Source organism: Pongo abelii, chromosome 9, assembly GCF_028885655.2.
Source record: "Pongo abelii isolate AG06213 chromosome 9, NHGRI_mPonAbe1-v2.0_pri, whole genome shotgun sequence".
Lineage (NCBI taxonomy): Eukaryota > Metazoa > Chordata > Mammalia > Primates > Hominidae > Pongo > Pongo abelii.
In genome coordinates, this window is record NC_071994.2 from 58,161,806 (window position 1) to 58,181,140 (window position 19,335).

The window sequence follows — 19,335 nt, forward strand, 5'->3', positions numbered from 1 at the left end:
ACACCCTGCCTACCCCTGGCAGCTGGTCCCTACAGCCTCTCCCTGGCCCGCCCTGGCCAAACACTGGCAGAGGGAAGCCTGGGAAAACCAGACAGGCAGGCCTTGCCAGATGGCAGCCAGGCCTGAAGGAACCTGGGGAGAAGAGGGTGACATGAAGGTCACTGGGGCTCCCTGAAAGTCAGAAAGACGTGGAGATCAGTTGTTGTTACTGAGACCTAATGGACAGTAAGTCTTACTCTTTTGTTCCCCAACAAATGAGAGAATTATACCAGAGGTAATAACCCTTTCCATAGGGCTATCCAGTCTCCAGCCCATGTTCGCATGAGGTATCCACTCTAACAGAGAAGCGGGAACAGAAGGGAACCTGGGGCATCCCTCCCTCCATCGCATAGCAGCAGGTGCAGGCACGCATCTTTGCCCAGCGCTTCCATCTGCTGTCCTCAGGCTATTGCCCTGCCCCAAAGCCTAACGTGGCAGACACGTGCTGAGCAGTTTCAGACCCTGCTGGCCTTGGGGATTGGGATTTTAGGAGCAAGCTTCAGAAACCCTGTGGAAGACTGGGAAAGTCGGTGAAATAATAAAGATGGTCCTGACGATGACAGAGAGCACATTCTGATGTCACAGGGCTTTAAGCATGTGCTAAGCACTCACGTGTGCACCTTGAATACCTCACGACAGCCATCTTACTGATGAGGAAGCCAAGGACTGACTAGTGAGGTTAAGCAACATGACAGTAAGATTAAATTAGTAATCCTAACCTGGATTCATAGACTTAGTAGATCAGGATTTGAGACCAGCATTTCAGTGGTTGATTAATAGACACTCGCAGGAGCTGCTGTACATGCTGCCATCCGTGAATGCTCAGGTTGCAAAAATTACATGGGTCCCCTTCATTGCTCTACTTTAAATTGGGATGGATAATCTTGGCTACTCGGGAGGCTGGGGTGGGAGGACGGCTTGAGCCCGGGAGTTTGGAGATGCGAGCTATGATCCTGCCACTCCACTTCAGCCTGGGTGTAGGGGGAAACTTTGTCAAAAAAAAAAAGAGAAAGGAAAATAAAAGAAAAGAAAAACAAAAGAAAATTGGCGTGGGTAAGTAGACAGTGAGTAGAGACCGGTTCCCAAACTTCACAGGGCATTCGTCTCACTTGGATTCATCTTCCTGTTCCCTCCCTCTGTCCTCACCTTCCCTCCCGGTTCCCTCTTGCGCGCAGGCACACACACCACGCACAAATACATGTCGGCTTGAGATCCAGACTTTTTCCAGCAATGTCATTGACATGGGCCCCCTGCTGGCCAGTCAAGGGTTACCTCATACTAACAAAGCAATGATCCTTGACTACCACCTAGTGGCTTAATGTGGTAACGTTACATTTCTTTTCTATCGCTTCATAATCTGATGTGATATTAAGTATTTCAGTAACCAGAAGCCAGAATGTTAAGAGCTTGCTCTTTGTGCTCCCTGCTTCAGAATCCCTAAAAAAATTCTTCATTAAAGTATATAACAGTGAAATTTTTATGAAGTTGAAGCTCTAAATTTAACTCAAAACTTGGCAGTGAAATTTGAATTAGAATAACAGGTACTATTTATCAAGCATCTATAAGCTAGGCATTGTACCAGTTGCTTTATATTGTTTAATTTACAATTTAATTTGATACTTCTATGAGGCATATCTTATACTTATTTAACAGATTTCAAAATTGGGGCTCTGAGAGGGAAAATAGCTTATTCAATATCAAACAGTTATTATGCAGAAGACTCAGGACTAACCAATACCTTCATTTATGAAGCATGCAAAAGTTAACCAAATGACCCTCAAAACACTCTTGGAGAACTACAGGATTAGTCTTATTTTAGGAATGAGGAATAGGGATCCAGGAAAGTTAAGGAGCTTCTTAAAGGTCACACAATGAGTACTGCAAAAAGTTAAGTGTCAGACTTCACTCCCCAGGAAGTGGAGTTTTTGCTGTGCTGCTCCTTGCCCCCTAGGACCAAGACAACAGTTGTGCTCTGACATTTTAGGGTCCTCGCTGCCATTGTACCTGGCCTCACAGAGTCTAAAATACACCCCACCATCCCCAAGGTCTAGAGTCACCACATGGTTCCTCATCCCTGACACCTGAGTTGCCACCAAGCCCTATTGGCTCAGGTTCCCAAATTGCAGCCATATTCTGCTCCCCCGGCCCAAACCTCCAGAGCACTCCTTCGTCTCCTGAGTCAGACCAGATCTTTGCCCTGGCCCCTAGAAGTAGAATTGCAGCTACAACCCAGCCCCTGAGCCCAAACTGCTAAGGGTGCCTCAGAGTCCCAGATCATGGCTCTCTGGACAACCTACATCCAATAAACAAACACAGAGAGCAAACCTGCACCACAAGACCCAGGTGCCACAATAGGTTTGTGATACACTGAGCCTAGGACCCCAGCCCCTCAAATGCTCTAAGCAGCTTCACCTGGAACCTAGTACCACTGCAGCTGCATGTAGGCCATGTCTGACCTGATACCAAGAAGGATTTTCTCAGCTAAGTCTCCACACTGTGGGGGAAATAAGAATAAGAGGACCCCAAAAGCCCTCGCCCATGAAGACTTTAACAACCTCCACCACTACTGCCACCCCCACAAACTTCTACAACCTAAGTCATTGAGGCACCCAAAGTTATTCAACGAGCCAACAGTGAATACAGCTGAGGAAGCTGCATAGTGATTATATCACTCAACTTACCCAAAAACAGAGTTGTCCTCACCAACCAGCACACTAAGACCAAACTGCAGGTGAAAGTCTTTCTCTGCAAAGATGATTCTAGAAAGTTTGGAAGAGGTAAATGTTCCATCAGATGCACAGATACAAGAAACATCATGCAGAGACAGAAGAAACATAAGCAAGCAAGGAAATATGACACCACTAAAGGAATACAATAACTCTCTAGTAACAGACCCTGCTAAAAATGAAATTTAAAAATGTCTGGAAAAGGAGTTCAAAATAATGATTTTAAGGAAACTCAATGAGATACAAAAAAATACAAAAAGACAATTTAACAATATCAGGAAAACAATTCATGATATGAATGAGAAATTTAACAAAAGGTGGATTTTTTAAAAAAAATAAACAAACCCTGAAGCTGAAGAATTCAATGAATAAAATAAATAATACAATAGAGAGATTCAACAATAGACTTGATCAAGCAGAAGAAAGAACTCTAAATTCAAAGACAGATCATTTGAAATTATCCAGTCTGAGAAAAAAAAGAATGAAAAATAGTGAAGAAAGCCTATAAGACTTATGGGACACCATTAAGTGAACAAATATTCATAGTATGGTGCTGGAAACACTGGATATCCACATGCAGTAGAATTAAAATAGATTCCTATCTCTTATATACAAAAGTCAACTCTGAATGAATTAATGACTCAAATATAAGACCTTAAACTATGAAACTATTGGAAGAAAACAAAAACATTATATCAGAACATTGGTGTGGGCAAAGACTTTGTGAAGAGGACCTCAAAAGCACATGGATCAAAAGAGAAACTAGACAAATAGGATTGTATCAAACTAAAAAATTCCTGCACAGTGAAAGAAACAATCATCAGAGTGAAGAGACAACTAGCAGAATGGGAGAAAACATTTGCAAACTATTTATTCAACAAGGGATTACTATCTGGAATATACAAGGAACTCAAACAACTCAAAAGCAAAAACCAACCAAACAAACAAAAAAACCCACCAACAATCCAATTTAAAAATGAGCAAATGAGCTAAATAGAAGTCTCTTAAAAGAAATACATAGGAATAGACAACAGGTATATGAAAAAAATGCTCAAAATCACTAATCATCAGAGAAATGTAAATCAAAACTACAATGAGATATCATCTTAATACAGTTAGAATGATTGTTATCAAGAAGACAAAAAGTAAATAAATGCTAGTGGGGATGCAGAGAAAAGGAACCCTTATACAGTTGGTGGGAATGCAAATTAGTGCAGCCATTATGGAAAACAGTACAGTGCTTCCTCAGAAAGCTACAAATCGAACTACCACATGATCCAGCAATCCCACTACTGGATATATATCTGAAGGGAAAGAAATCAATATGTTGACGAGATGTCTGCACTCTCATGCTTATTGCAGCACTATTCACAATAGTCAAGATACGGACTCAACCTGTGTCCATCAACAGATGAATGGATAAAGACAATATGGTACATATACACAAGGGAGTACTATTCAGCCACAAAAAAGAAAGAATCTTGTCATTTGCAGCAATGTGAATGAGTCTGGAGGACATTATTTTAAGTGGAATAATTCAGGCACAGAAGGACAGATACCACATGTTCTCACACATGTGAAAGCTGAAAAAGTTGATGTCATAGAAATAGAGAGTAGAATAGAGGTTACTAGAAGCTGGGAAGGATGGAGAGATGGATAGCCTAATTTTGGTTAACAGATACAAAATCACAGCTAGATAGGAGAAATAAGTTCTAGAGTTCTAGGGCATTGTAGGGTGATTATAATTAATGACAATTTACTGTATATTTTTAAATAGCTAGAAGAGTATATTTTGAATATTCCCAACACAAAGAAATGATAAATGTTTGTGGTGATGGATATGTTAATGAACCCAATTTGATCATTATACATTGTATACATGTATTGAAATATCACACTGTAAGCCATGGAGAGGGGCCCAGGTTGATGACTTCATCATAGTTATGAAAACTCTGGAAGCCACTAAGGATCTAAAAGATGAGAGTCATCCTGGAATTCCAAGTTTGGCCTCAGAGAGAGGCCTATCTGAGGTCTCTACTCTCTCTGGTACCCGGAGGAGAGAAACCTCCATAGGCACCAGAGTTCTCTTAGTTTCAGATTCATCACAACTGTAAGGCATCCCATTTTACAGATGGAGAACTGAGATCAAAAGAGTTGTAATTTATGCTGGAGGTCCCACAATCAATAATTATCAAATTAGAAATAAACCACATATTATAAAACAGTATCAATTGTATATTTTGTATGCATATACTAAAGTATTTATGCAGTTGTTTCCATGTAGAAGTATAACCAGTGATTTATGTTTTCATCTATATTTTATATCTTGTACATTCAGCAGCCTGATAAGACTTTTCTGAAGCACAGACATGATCAATTCATTTCCTAAATGGTTATCTTTTCCTCTCAGAAGGAGATTCTCATTTCGTATTATGGCTACAAGCCTAAAAGGAATGAAAGAGTTTAGAACAACTCATGGTGGAAAGTCTAACAGGAAAACCTCATGAAAATGCAGGACTTCAAAAGACCGAACCTTTAGTGTATTCTAATTCATGAGAAATACAACTGCCAAGAAACTGCCTGATGCACATTTGGCTCTGGGGAAAAAAAACAAAAACAACAACAACAAAAACAAAAACAAAAACAAAAACAAAACAAAAAGCTTTTCTTGAGAATTTATAACCATAAGTCAGTATCACATTGTGATCCAAATTCATACAGCCTGTGGTCTTCCTGAAATTTCAAACGACAAATGAGGTTTCTGAGGACAACCTGATACATGAAAGCATGTTGGGAAGTTCCTCCAGTCAACTAGAAAAAGAAAACAGAAGACCTCTCTAAAAGAACTCAACTACAATTCAAGCCTTAAAGAATTTCCACAAATAAGCTCCCAAGGCAAGTGGAAACTCACAGTCAAAAATCACAAACAAATCACATGAAAGTGCCAGAAGAAATTACAGACAGTAAAGTCAGACACACACAGACTTTAGCACTAGAATTATCAGATAATTATAATATCGCCATGCTTAATAGGATTAAAGACATAAAAGGAAGAATTGACAACACAAGTCAGCATCAAGAAATAAAAAAATGACTATGAAAGTAGAAAAACAAAATATCAAATAGATTAACCTTAAATGTAAATGGGCTAAATGTCCCAATTAAAAGATACAGACCGCCAAATTGGATAAAGAGTCAAGACCCATTGATGTGCTGTATTCAGGAGACCCATCTCATGTGCAAAGACACACATAGGCTCAAAATAAAGGGACGGAGGAATAGAATATTTATCAAGCAAATGGAAAGCAAAAAAAAAGCAGGGGTTGCAATCCTAGTCTCTGATAAAACAGACTTTAAACCAACAAAGATCAAAAGAGACAAAGAAGGCCATTACGTAATGCTAAAGGGATCAATTCAACAAGAAGAACTAAGTATCCTAAATATATATGCACCCAATATAGGAGCACACAGATTCATAAAGCAAGTCCTTAGAGACCTAAAAAGAGACTTAGACTCCCACACAATAATAGAGAGAGACCTTAACACCCCACTCTCAATAACAGACAGATCAATGAGACAGAAAATTAACAAGGATATTCAGGACTTGAGCTCAGCTCTGGACCAAGCAGACCTAATAGACATCTACAGAACTCTCCACCCCACATCAACAGAATATACATTCTTCTCAGCACCACATTGCATTATTCTAAAATTGGCCACATAATTAAAAGTAAAACACTCTTCAGCAAAAGCAAAAGAATGGAAATAATAACAGTCTCTCAGACCACAGTGCAATCAAATTAGAACTCATGATTAAAAAACTCACTCAAAACCACACAACTACATGGAAACTGAACAACTTGCTCCTTAATGACTACTGGGTAAATAACGAAATTAAGGCAGAAGTAAATGAGTTCTTTGAAACCAATAAGAACAAAGACACAACATGCCAGAATCTCTGGGACACAGCTAAAGCAGTGTTTAGAGGGAAATTTATAGCACTAAATGCCCACAGGAGAAAGCAGGAAAGATCTAAAATCGACACCCTAACATCACAATGAAAAGAACTAGAAAAGCAAGGCAAACAAATTGAAAAGCTAGCAGAAGGTAAGAAATAACTAAGATCAGAGCAGAACTGAAGGAGACAGAGACATGAAAAAACCTTCAAAAAATCAATAAATCCAGGAGCTGGTTTTTGGAAAAGATTAACAAAATACATAGACTGCTAGCAAGACTAATAAAGAAGAAAAGAGAGAAGAATCAAATAGACACAATAAAAAATGATAAAAGGGATATCACCACAGAGCCCACAGAAATACAAACTACCATCAGATAATTCTATAAATATCTCTATGCAAATAAACCAGAAAATCTAGAAGAGATGCATAAATTCCTGGACACAAACACTCTCCCAAGACTAAACCAGGAAGAAGTCGAATCCCCGAATAAACCAATAACAACTTCTGAAATTGAGGCAATAATTAATAGCCTACCAATCAAAAAAAGCCCAGGACCAGACGGATTCACAGCCAAATTCTACCAGAGGTACCAAGAGGAGCTAATACCATTCCTCCTGAAACTATTCCAAATGATAGAAAAAGAGGGACTCCTCCCTAACTCATTTTATAAGGCCAGCCTCATCCTGATACCAAAACCTGGCAGAGACGAAACAAAAAAAGAAAATTTCAGGCCAACATCCCTGATGAACATTGATGCAAAAATCCTCCATAAAGTACTGTCAAACCGAATCCAGCAGCACATCCAAAAGCTTATCCACCATGATCAAGTGGGCTTCATCCCTGGGATGCAAGTCTGGCTCAAAGTACGCAAATCAATAAACGTAATCCATCAGATAAGCAGAACCAATGACAAAAACCACATGATTATCTCAATAGATGCAGAAAAGGTCGTCGATAAAATTCAACACCCCTTCATGCTAAAAACTTTCAATAAACTAGGTACTGATGGAACGTATCTCAAAATAATAAGAGCTATTTTTTATAAACCCACAGCAAATACCACACTGAATGGGCAAAAGCTGGAAGCATTCCTTTTGAAAACTGGCACAAGACAAGGATGCCCTCTCTCACCACTCCTATTCAACATAGTATTGGAAGTTCTGCGCAGAGAAATCAGACAAGAGAAAGAAATAAAGGGTATTCAAATAGGAAGACAGGAAGTCAAATTATCTCTGTTTGCAGATGACATGATTCTATATTTAGAAAACCCCATCGTCTCAGCCCAAAATCTCCTTAAGCTGATAAGCAACTTCAGCAAAGTCTCAGGATACAAAATCAATGTGCAAAAATCACAAGCATTCCTATACACTAATAATAGGCAAACAGAGAGCCAAATCATGAGTGAACTCTCATTTACAATTGCTACAAAGAGAATAAAATACCTAGGAATACAATTTACAAAGGATGTGAAGGACCTCTTCAAGGAGAACTACAAACCACTGCTCAAGGAAATAAGAGAGGATACAAACAAATGGAAAAAATTCCATGCTCATGGATAGGAAGAATCAATGTCATGAAAATGGCCATACTGCCCAAAGTAATTTATAGTTTTAATGCTATGCACATCAGCCTACCATTGACTTTCTTCACAGAAGTAGAAAAAACTACTTTAAATTTCATATGGAAACAAAAAAGATCCTGTATAGCCAAGACAATCCTAAGCAAAAAGAATAAAGCTGGAGGCAACACGCTACCTGACTTCAAACTATACTACAAGGCTACAGTAACCAAAACAACACGGTGCTGGTACTAAAACATATATATCAACCAGTGGAACAGAACAGAGGCCTCAGAAATGATGCCACACATGTACAACCATCTGATCTTCGACAAACCTGACAAAAACAAGCAATGGGGAAAGGATTCCTTATTTAATAAATGGTGTTGGGAAAACTGGTTAGCCATATGCAGAAAACTGAAACTGGACCCCTTACTTACACCTTATACAAAAATTAACTCAAAATGGATTAAAGACTTAAACATAAGACCTAAAATCATAAAACCCTAGAAGAAAACCTAGACAGTACCATTCAGGACATAGGCATGGGCAAAGTCTTCATGAATAAAACACCAAAAGCAATGGCAACAAAAGCCAAAATTGACAAATGGGATCTAATTAAACTAAAGAGCTTCTGCACAGCAAAAGAAACTATCATCAGAGTGAACAGGCAACCTACAGAATGGGAGAAAATTTTTGCAATCTATCCATCTGACAAAGGGCTAATATCCAGAATTTACAAGAAACTTAAACAAATTTACAAGAAAACATAAACAACCCCATCAAAAACTGGGTGAAGAATATGAACAGACACTTCTCAAAAGAAGATATTTATACAGCCGACAAACATGAAAAAATGCTCATCATCACTGGTCATTAGAGAAATGCAAATTAAAACCACAATGAGATACCATCTTACACCAGTTAGAATGGCAATCATTAAAAAGTCAGGAAACAACAGATGCTGGAGAGGATGTGGAGAAATAAGAACACTTTTACAGAGTTGGTAGGAGTGCAAATTACTTCAACCATTGTGGAAGACAGTGTGGTGAGTCCTCAAGGATCTAGAACCAGAAATACTATTTGACTCAGCAATCCCATTACTGGGTATATACCCAAAGGATTATAAATCATTCTACTATAAAGACACATGCACCCGTATGTTTATTGCAGCACTATTCACAATAGCAAAGACCTGGAACCAACCCAAATGCCCATCAATGATAGACTGGATAAAGAAAATGTGGTACATATACACCATGGAATTCTATGCAGCCGTAAAAAAAGGATGAGTTTATGTTCTTTGCAGGGACATGGATGAAGCTGGAAACCATCATTCTCAGCAAACTAACACAGGAACAGAAAACCAAACACTGTATGTTCTCAATCATATGTGGGAGTTGAACAATGAAAACACATGAATACAGGGAGGGGAACATCACACACTGGGGCCTCTCAGGGGGTGGGGAGCTAGGAGAGGGATAGCACTAGGAGAAATACCTAATGTAGATGACAGGTTGATGGATGCAGCAAACCACCATGGCATGTGTATACATAGGTAACAAACCTGCACGTTCTGCACATGTATCCCAGAACTTAAAATATAATTTTAAAAAAATAAAATAGAACTTCTAGAAATTAGTAATATAAAAATTGGATTTAAACTTCAGTGGATAGATTAAGCAGATGATTAGACACAATGGAAAGAATCTAGTTAACTGGAAGATACATCTGAAGAAATTACCCAGAAAGCAGCCTCAGAGACAAAGAGACGAGACATAAGGAAAAGGTTAAGAAATAAGGATGATAGAAGAAGAGGGCTAACATATGTTGAATTAGACTTCCAGAAAGAGATAATACTAAAAGTGATAATGAGAGCTAATAATTGTATAGTACTTACTATGTGCTCCTATTGTAAATCATTTATATACATTAAATTATTAATCTTCACAGCAAACCTATAGACTAATAATGTTATCCCCATTTTACTGATGAGGAAACAAACACAACAGAGTTACAAAATCTGGCTAAGGTGCCATAGGAGAAATGCCAAGTAGCCTGGTCTTGTGTTCTTCACTGTTATGTAATATTTCAAGAGATTATAGCATTAAATTGTTAAAACATATTAAATGATTTTTAAAAAATAATTTTAAAATCTAGGAAACTCCACAAATCCCAAACATGATTTGAAAAACAGTCACCAGATACAATTTGGTGAGAATGTATCATAGCAGAGAAAAATAAAAGCTCTTAGAGAAAAAAAGGCAGATCACCACAAGCAAATGGCAACCGGACTGATGGCCGCAACAGTAACCATAATGATGGCCACAACAGTAACACTGGCAGTCAGAAGGTGGATCTTCAATGTGCTGGAAGAAAGTAACTATCACCCTACAATGCCATGCCTAGAAAAACCATCTTTAGAAGACGAGGGTGAAACAATGACACTTTCAGACAGATAAAGGAGGCATGTACCATGCAGAGACTCTCACAAAAGGAACTCCTGAAGAATGCGTTTTGAGAAATGGAAGCTATGAGATGTAAAATGGGAGGTTGAGCAAAAGCATTGGTGATTATGTGGATAAATCTGAACAAACACTGACTATTTAAAACAATAATAAGTATTTCATTTGTTGGAGGGAAACAGAATCAAAATAAAATAATAGAGCACAGTAGGTTAGACGGTAACAGAGGTTAAAGCTTTCTGAAGTCCTGGTGTTGCTAGTGAGGAAAGCAGATTTCTGGGGACAAATGCATGGTTTACCTACTGAACCAAAGTATAATACAAGAAAATGCTGAGTCTCAGAACTCGCCTCAATCAACACATGCTCCCTCTCTGAGGTCACCCAGCTGCTCTGGAATGCAAAGGGGCATGATCTTGTATGGTGTTCATCATTGTGTCTTCATTGCCTGGAACGGTACCTGACATATCATAGGCAAACAATAAACAGTATTGAATGAATGAATAAATGAGTGAATAATTTCTTCTGATTGTCTTAAATGCTTCAAAATTGTTACTTATAACTCAATTTGGCTGCAGCATAGGCACATGAAAGGAAGTCATAGGAGATAAGGCTGAAAATATTGGTTGGCTCTAGATGATCTAAAAATAATCTAGCTAATAAATATCATGATGTAGAGGGAAAAACGTGACAGATGGTGCATGTGATGTGCTAAGTCCCCTATATTTTGTAAGGAGACTCAATATATCTACTTGTTAACATTGATAAATCAAAAATAGAAATGTTGTTTTATTATGCAAAGCTTTTTTTAAAAAAAGAGTGGAAACTGTATGCAGTGGTTGCTTTTGGGGAATGAGACTTTGAGAGACTTTGCATTTCATTTTATACACCGTAGTGTCATTTGAAATAAACCCAATTTTAAAAGATCAAGTAAGCCAGGGCCTTGAATGCCAAGCAGAAGAGGGCAGACTATTCTTTAGTTATGAAAGCTCACGTTGCTTGATTGGTCTGCTTCCTGCAGATGCTCATTGTGGGCAACGAAAGACTTCAGGATGGTGATTCCTTGCAGGGAGTGGGGCCGGAGAGGGTAGGGGAGAAACCAAGATAAGTGACTGGAGTCAGGGCAAATGCTGAGAAACATCTCATGTGGTTTCATGTGTCATACTCTTATTTTCCAGCACCCTCTGTACAGGAAATCACAGGGTTGTTGAGCATCTTGATAAGCTTTACTCAGTCATCAGGTTTCACTCCAGCTCCTGCAGGCATCTCCCCATCCTCAGCTGTTTGCCAGTCCCAGGAAAGCACTTCTCAACTCACCAACTCCAGTAGAAAGAAGTGTGTTAAGGTAAGAGTTTGTTCAAGAACCATCTTCTTTCAAAGGCAGTTTTGGTTTTTACCTTAGTCCACATTCTGATGAATTCATTAGGAAAAGGAGACAGGAAGCTCCTTTGAGGGAGCTTTGGATGCTGGCAGCTTAGATGGTGGGAGATCCGAATGGGGTCAAGCAGGTTTGTCCTACTTCTCTTCTATCTACCTATATTCTCACCTTCTCTTCAACCATTCAAATCTGCAACTATGGAGAGAAAGATTTTGCTAATTTTAATTTAGGGGCAGGCTAGAATGAAGTCATTACTTCCCTAAGCTAAATTGTTATTTAAAACCTCAGGTTGCACTGATTTTCTTGTTATTCAAAAGGTTTTTCCTTCATATCTGTCATTGTCCCAGCAGAAAACACACATCACACACTCTAGAGGGGTAGTTTAGAAGAGTTTAGTGAAGAGACTGTTTACAAAGGTGTGAACAGGGATTAAGGAATGATGAAGCCCTCAAAGGCAAGTGATAGTGGAGGGCTGTTACCATTGCTAGGTCTGAAGTGATAAGGAGAAAGAGAAGTTCTGAGAACTCAGAATGTGCTGTAGCGGTAGCTGTAACTGTAACTGTAGCTGCGGCTACAGGAAAGGGCCACCAGACAGGGCTATGTCCTTAGGTAGAAAAACACTGCCACTGCCAACTCATAGCCCTTCAGAGCGCAGGGAGAGAGCCAGGAAATTTTTTAAAAATCATCCCCCAATCTCCTGTCAATGTGTCCCTTTGCCTGAAAAAAAAAGTCACCCTCCAATCTCCTGTCAATGTGTACCCTTTGGAGCCTGAGTGAAAGACAGCCCATTGACGAGGCTCAGACATGTCTCCTCCCAGGATGCAAAGGCAGGTAGAGAAGGATGGACATGAGATCCTAATGGCAAACAGGAAAAGTCCATTTCTTCCCATAGCCTCTTCTCAGTTTGTATTTCCTGAGACTTTCTCTATTAATGTGATTGAATCAATTTCTCATTCTATCACCTCCCATTTTTTTTAATTGTTTGACCTTCCCATCTAGTGTCACTTCCTTGGACTAGTCTCTCACTATCATCATAAATGCCTTGAGAATGGAATGTGGTTGGGGAAACAAAGGGATTGGGAGTACATAGGTACTCCCAGGTATAAGTACACAGGTATGTGTAATGTAAGTTTATGATTTTGGCTTCTCTAAAAAGAAACCTATTATAGTGATAATCAAAAAGAATGTTTATTAGACTTGGGCTGATGACTCCAAGACATCAAACATCAAGCCTCCTTCCAATTTCTATTTCCCCATCCCTAAAGCGGTACCCTTACCCTCATGGTCCTACGTGGCTCCCAAACACATCAGCGTTCCAGCCAGAGAGAAGAGAAAAGAAGAAAGAATACAGGAGGAGCTGGTTATATCACTTCCTCTCACCTCCCCTTGACCATCACATATGGTTACATGGTGCCATTAGCATAAAGGGAAGCTGAGAAATGGGCCTTTTTCTGATCTAAGACTCAGAATTATTATGTGTGAGAAAAGGAGAATGGCTTTTGGGGCAACAAGCAGTCTCTATAGCCCCTGATTCTCTTTTAGCATCTGTGCTCACATGGAGATTTTTCTCAAGACTGCCTCACAAATAGTGAATGATGTAGACATGGAACAGAAATAAACCTAGGACAGGGCCCCAGGAGACTGGAGCTGGTATTGGACCTGCTTTTCACCATGTGATTCAGGAAACTCTTTTGTACACGTTAAGCCTGTCTTTCTTTGTTAAATGAGCATATTACAATAGATGGGCTCCAAGGGACATGTGTTGGAGGCTGGGGATATAATAGTGAACAATCACAACAAAAATGTTGAGTTTAATGAGGGAGATAAAAGAAAAAACAGACATACACTTAAAAATACAGGTGGCAGGGCCGGGCGCGGTGACTCACGCCTGTAATCCCAGCACTTTGGGAGGCTGAGGCGGGCAGATCACGAGGTCAGGAGATCGAGACCATCCTGGCTAACACGGTGAAACCCCATCTCTACTAAAAAAAAAATACAAAAAATTAGTCAGGCGTGGTGGTAGGCGCCTGTAGTCCCAGCTACTCAGGAGGCTGAGGCAGGAGAATGGCGTGAATCCGGGAGGCGGAGCTTGCAGTGAGCCGAGATCACGCCACTGCACTCCAGCCTGGGCAACAGAGCGAGACTCTGTCTCAAAAAAAAAAAAAAATACAGGTGCAAACTGTGTTCAGTGCCACAAATAAAAAGGCCAACCTGCCCTGAGGGAGGACAACAGAAGTGGTTTTCTTCCATATCCTCAATAGGCCAACCAGGGCTACAGGAACTAAGACAGCATGTGATGGATGCATTCAGTCCTTGATGCCAATTCTGCACCCCCATGGAGGACACATTCACTTTCCCCTTGGAGGCCTCCAGCCCGTGAGAGTTTTCTGCAGTGTGGAGTGATTGATAGCTGTTTTTCTGAAGCAAGAAAGAGCTCTTGCATTCAGTTGCTTATTCTCAGTTGGCTTCTATTCACATCTCTTCTCCTTATTTGATTAATTTCTCTTCCTTACTGTTTCTTAAAGTTGCTTAATCTATGCTTAAAAAACTGCAATTTTGACATTCCATTTTGGATTTGATATGAGCATTACTTGTTGCTTTTCTCCTTTCTTCATGTGTAGTTGGCATTGAACCCTTGCAATGGGGCTGCAAGGCTGGTTAAGAACAAGCCCTCTGACCCGGAACCGTGGGTTCAAATGCAGGCTCTACCTACTTGTTTGTGAGACCTGAAGCATATTACTCAATATATTTGTGCTTTAATCTCCTTATCTGTAAAATGGGACTAATAATAGTACTGACCTCACCGGGCTCTGAAGACGATTTAAAGAGGCTATACCTGAGGAGCACTCAGCCAGCCGCTATTGTTCACCCCATTGTGAGTAAGGGCTCCTTCCCAAGTGTAATTTATATAAGCATATGCCTTTTCCCCCAAAGCCCTGCACAGTGTAGACATGGTTCTTTTTTTCTAATTTCCCACTCCTTTCCCCAAATAATCCTGTTCACAAATGCTTTAATTTGCAAAGAAAGCTCAAAATCATCTGGGGGAAGTAATGGGTCCACCTTAGATGTATTCATACCGCAACACCCTCTAGTCACCTCTAGACACTAGACACTCTCAACTGCCACCTCTGTCTCCTTTTCCCAAATTGCCCCCTTTTCTTCCAAGATGCAGAGAAATTCAGATAAACCCTGAATCCTCTCCATAAACTGGAAGTTTAAACTCTTCTGGGTGCTGGGCAAAAGCCATATACTAGCCCTTCCTGGATTGAAGATATGACAGTGGCCATTATTCACTATCTGTGTAGGCAGAAGCAATCCCTTCAAATACACCAGAGCTTTCCCAGAAGGAAACATGAGGAATGATATTTTCTTCATTTCTTTACATGTATGTTTTTTAGTGACTAATTTCATTTTAAAATGTTGGTGTTCCATTTAGCCCAAATTTTCAACTACTCTTGGCTCCCCATGCATTCATTCATTCATTCATTCATTCATTTACATGTGGTACAAACTTCTTGACTCTCTACTATGCCCTCACATTGAGCTAGGCACTGAGGACACAGAAATGGATAAGAGAAAAATTCTTCCTGTTTTCATAAAGCTGACCCACTGAGCAATTTCTAGCCTGACAGGCCTGGCTGTCCTCAGACCTGTCCTAGCAAGAAGTCACATCTCCATTATGACCCTAAATGATGATCTCCATTCTGACTGTTGATGGACCCCTCTCAGTCATTTAGGGTGGCCATGGGTCATGGCCTGGGTCATTTCTTCTGGCCCCTGAGTGGAAATCTGTATGCCAGGATAAAAAGAATGCTGAACTCAGAGTCCCGTCTCTTGCTGCCCCACATATTCTGCCTAGACTTTTCTCTTCCTGCCTCCAGGAGACATGACACAGTGACAGTGAGTGGGGGTGTTTGGGCCTTAAAATATTCCCATACCAGCAGAGGATCTACCTTGTAATAGAAAGGAGCCCAGGATTTAGAGTCAGCAAGAAATGAGTTTGAATCCAGGTGCTAGGACTCCCTGGCCCTTAATGAATGACTTAATCTCTTCAAGCCTCTGATTTCCTCTCCTGTAAAACAGGGGCGGTAATTACCACATAACGGGCTGGTCATGAGAATCAGTGAATATGCAGCAGGTGCTCAAGTCTTGTTTTTGTTCCCAGGGGCACCAGTGGAAGTTTTCTGAGCATGGATCCAACCACCCCGGCCTGGGGAAACGAAAGTACAACAATGAATGGAAATGACCAAGCCCTTCCTCTGCTTTGTGGCAAGGAGACCCTGATCCCGGTCTTCCTGATCCTCTTCATTGCCCTGGTCGGGCTGGTAGGAAACGGGTTTGTGCTCTGGCTCCTGGGCTTCTGCATGCGCAGGAACGCCTTCTCTGTCTACGTTCTCAGCCTGGCCGGGGCCGACTTCCTCTTCCTCTGCTTCCAGCTTATAAATTGCCTGGTGTACCTCAGTAACTTCTTCTGTTCCATCTCCATCGATTTCCCTAGCTTCTTCACCACTGTGATGACCTGTGCCTACCTTGCAGGCCTGAGCATGCTGAGCACCATCAGCACCGAGCGCTGCCTGTCAGTCCTGTGGCCCATCTGGTATCGCTGCCGCCGCCCCAGACACCTGTCAGCGGTCGTGTGTGTCCTGCTCTGGGCCCTGTCCCTACTGCTGAGCATCTTGGAAGGGAAGTTCTGTGGCTTCTTCTTTAGTGATGGTGACTCTGGTTGGTGTCAGACATTTGATTTCATCACTGCAGCGTGGCTGATTTTTTTATTCATGGTTCTCTGTGGGTCCAGTCTGGCCCTGCTGGTCAGGATCCTCTGTGGCTCCCGGGGTCTGCCACTGACCAGGCTGTACCTGACCATCCTGCTCACAGTGCTGGTCTTCCTCCTCTGCGGCCTGCCCTTTGGCATTCAGTGGTTCCTAATATTATGGATCTGGGAGAATTCTGATGTCTTATTTTGTCATATTCATCCAGTTTCAGTTGTCCTGTCATCTCTTAACAGCAGTGCCAACCCCATCATTTACTTCTTCGTGGGCACCTTTAGGAAGCAGTGGCGGCTGCAGCAGCCGATCCTCAAGCTGGCTCTCCAGAGGGCTCTGCAGGACACTGCTGAGGTGGATCACAGTGAAGGATGCTTCCGTCAGGGCACCCCGGAGATGTCGAGAAGCAGTCTGGTGTAGAGATGGACAGCCTCTACTTCCATCAGATATATGTGGCTTTGAGAGGCAACTTTGCCCCTGTCTATCTGATTTGCTAAACTTTCTCAGCCCTGATTTTAAAACAGTTAAGAGAGTCCTTGTGAGGATTAAGTGAAACAGTGCCTATGAAACAAACACTAAGTGCAGTGTCTGTAGAATTGCCTTACTCACAGCCTTCCACCACAGCCCTATGAGAGCTTTGCCAACTCTGGGGTCCATGACTGTTCCCACTTTTAATGAATCCTACCTTTCGCAGAAGGCCGAAAGCAGGGCAGAAAAAGTCTACATTTCTTTGGTCACTGCACTTGATAGGGACTCAAAGAATATTATATTTTTAATTAATTTCTTTTTCTCTTCTGTACAATTTCTGTCTCAACAAAATTAGAAGAATTAAATTTAAATCTAGCTCCAAAAGAGCAGTTGTCTTTCATTTTGGCAGACCTTAGAATATCCCCCTAGCTTAATAAATCTTTGTTGAATGGCTTAATGAATGAATAAACTGGTTAATTTTTAAGTTAAACCTCTGAAAAGTCTCCATTTACCAGATTTGAGTCACTAAATTTATTGCTTTCACTACTTCTGAATTTTGCAAACATGAAATTAAGTTTTATAATTAGATAAATCAATGTCAACACATATTTAAAGTTTGAGGTACACTGTCTTCCTGCGGTTTCCTTTCACATGCCATCCCTTAAAATCCCAGCTACACGCCTTCCCATTCCTTCCCCTTTGCCTTTGCTCTAATCTTCCCTCTCTGGGGGCTCTCTAATTCATTCTGGAAGTTTCCAATGGTCTTATAGACTCCATGTTCTTGGAGGACAGGCTCTATGTCAGATTTACCTTTTATTCCAAAGAACTCAGAGCATTTATTTTGTTAATTAAATTGCACATATTTTTAAAAGTTACGTGTTCCACAAAATAAAATACTAATTGTAAATGCTGCATCTTTTAATAATTTTTTTATTATTTTTAATTAAGGTATAATTAAGAGAATGATATGCACAGATCATAAATGTACAGCTTAATGAGTTTTGTTAAATGAATACACCTATGTGACTCAAACTTTATTCACGACAAAATATTTTCATCATCTCTAAAAGTTCCCCTGTGCTCCCTCATTCTTCCTGCCCCAAGAGGCAACCATTGTTTCTATTTCAATCAACAAATATTAGCTTTGCCTGACCTTCAACTGTATCTTTTTAGAATCATAATATGTGTATTTTTTGTTTCTAGCTCTTGCACTCAACATAATATTTTGAAAATTTACCTATGTTATTGCATCACATGTATCAGTAGTTTGTTCCTTTCATAAAGCTGAGTACTATTTAATTGTGTGAGTGTACTATGGTGTAACTATTTTCATACTGACAACCTGCGATGTATTATGAATTTTTTGGCTATTATAAATAAAGCTGCTGTGAACATTCTTATTCAAGTCTTTTTGTAGATATATGTTTTCATTTCTTTGTATAGACAACCTGGAATGAAATTGCAGGATGATGGAAAGATGTATGCTTAATTCTATAAGAAAGTACCAAGCTATTTTCTAAAATGGCTGTACCATTTCACATTCCCACCAGCAATGTATGAGAGTTCTAGTTGCTCCACATGCTCCCAACAAACATGGTATTTCCAGTCTTTGAATTTTAGTCATTGTAATGAGTCTTAAGTAGTATCTCATTGTGTTTTAATTTGCATTTCCATAATGACTTATTAAATTGAGCATCGTTTAAGTGCTTTTTATCTACTCTTTTTTTTTGGCAGTGTCTGATTAAGTTTTGCCTATTTTTATAAAGTATTTGTCTTTTTCATTATTAATTTGTATACATTTTTTCATATGCTGAATGATTCTTTTGGTAGTTATGTGTATTATACTTATCCAGTTGGTGGTTTGCCTATTCATTTTTACATATTTATTTATTTTTAACAATTACATATATTTATGGGGCACGATGTGATGTTTTGATCAATGTACACCTTGTAGAAAGACTAAATCAAGCTAATTAACATAT

At 40.0% G+C, this 19,335-nt stretch overlaps 1 protein-coding gene across 2 annotated transcripts; it reads left to right on the forward strand.

Annotated features, from left to right (window-relative positions):
- Positions 1-680: 680 nt before the first annotated feature.
- On the forward strand, positions 681-18,260 carry LOC100434444 (mas-related G-protein coupled receptor member X2). Of its 2 annotated transcripts, none has more exons than XM_002821965.3 (3): positions 681-865; positions 11,923-12,089; positions 16,288-18,260. In XM_002821965.3, exon 3 carries the CDS (start codon positions 16,313-16,315, stop codon positions 17,303-17,305), a length of 993 nt encoding a protein of 330 aa, XP_002822011.1. In that variant the 5' UTR covers positions 681-865; positions 11,923-12,089; positions 16,288-16,312; the 3' UTR covers positions 17,306-18,260. The 2 variants fall into 2 exon arrangements, with proteins under 2 accessions (XP_002822011.1, XP_009244803.1); XM_009246528.3 differs by lacking the exons at positions 681-865; positions 11,923-12,089 and adding exons at positions 12,692-12,949; positions 13,122-13,236.
- The last annotated feature ends 1,075 nt before the right edge of the window (positions 18,261-19,335 follow it).

Excerpts from the sequence above, each read along its gene's own strand:
- LOC100434444 (XM_002821965.3), top strand. The coding sequence starts at position 16,313 with ATGGATCCAACCACCCCGGCCTGGGGAAACGAAAGTACAACAATGAAT.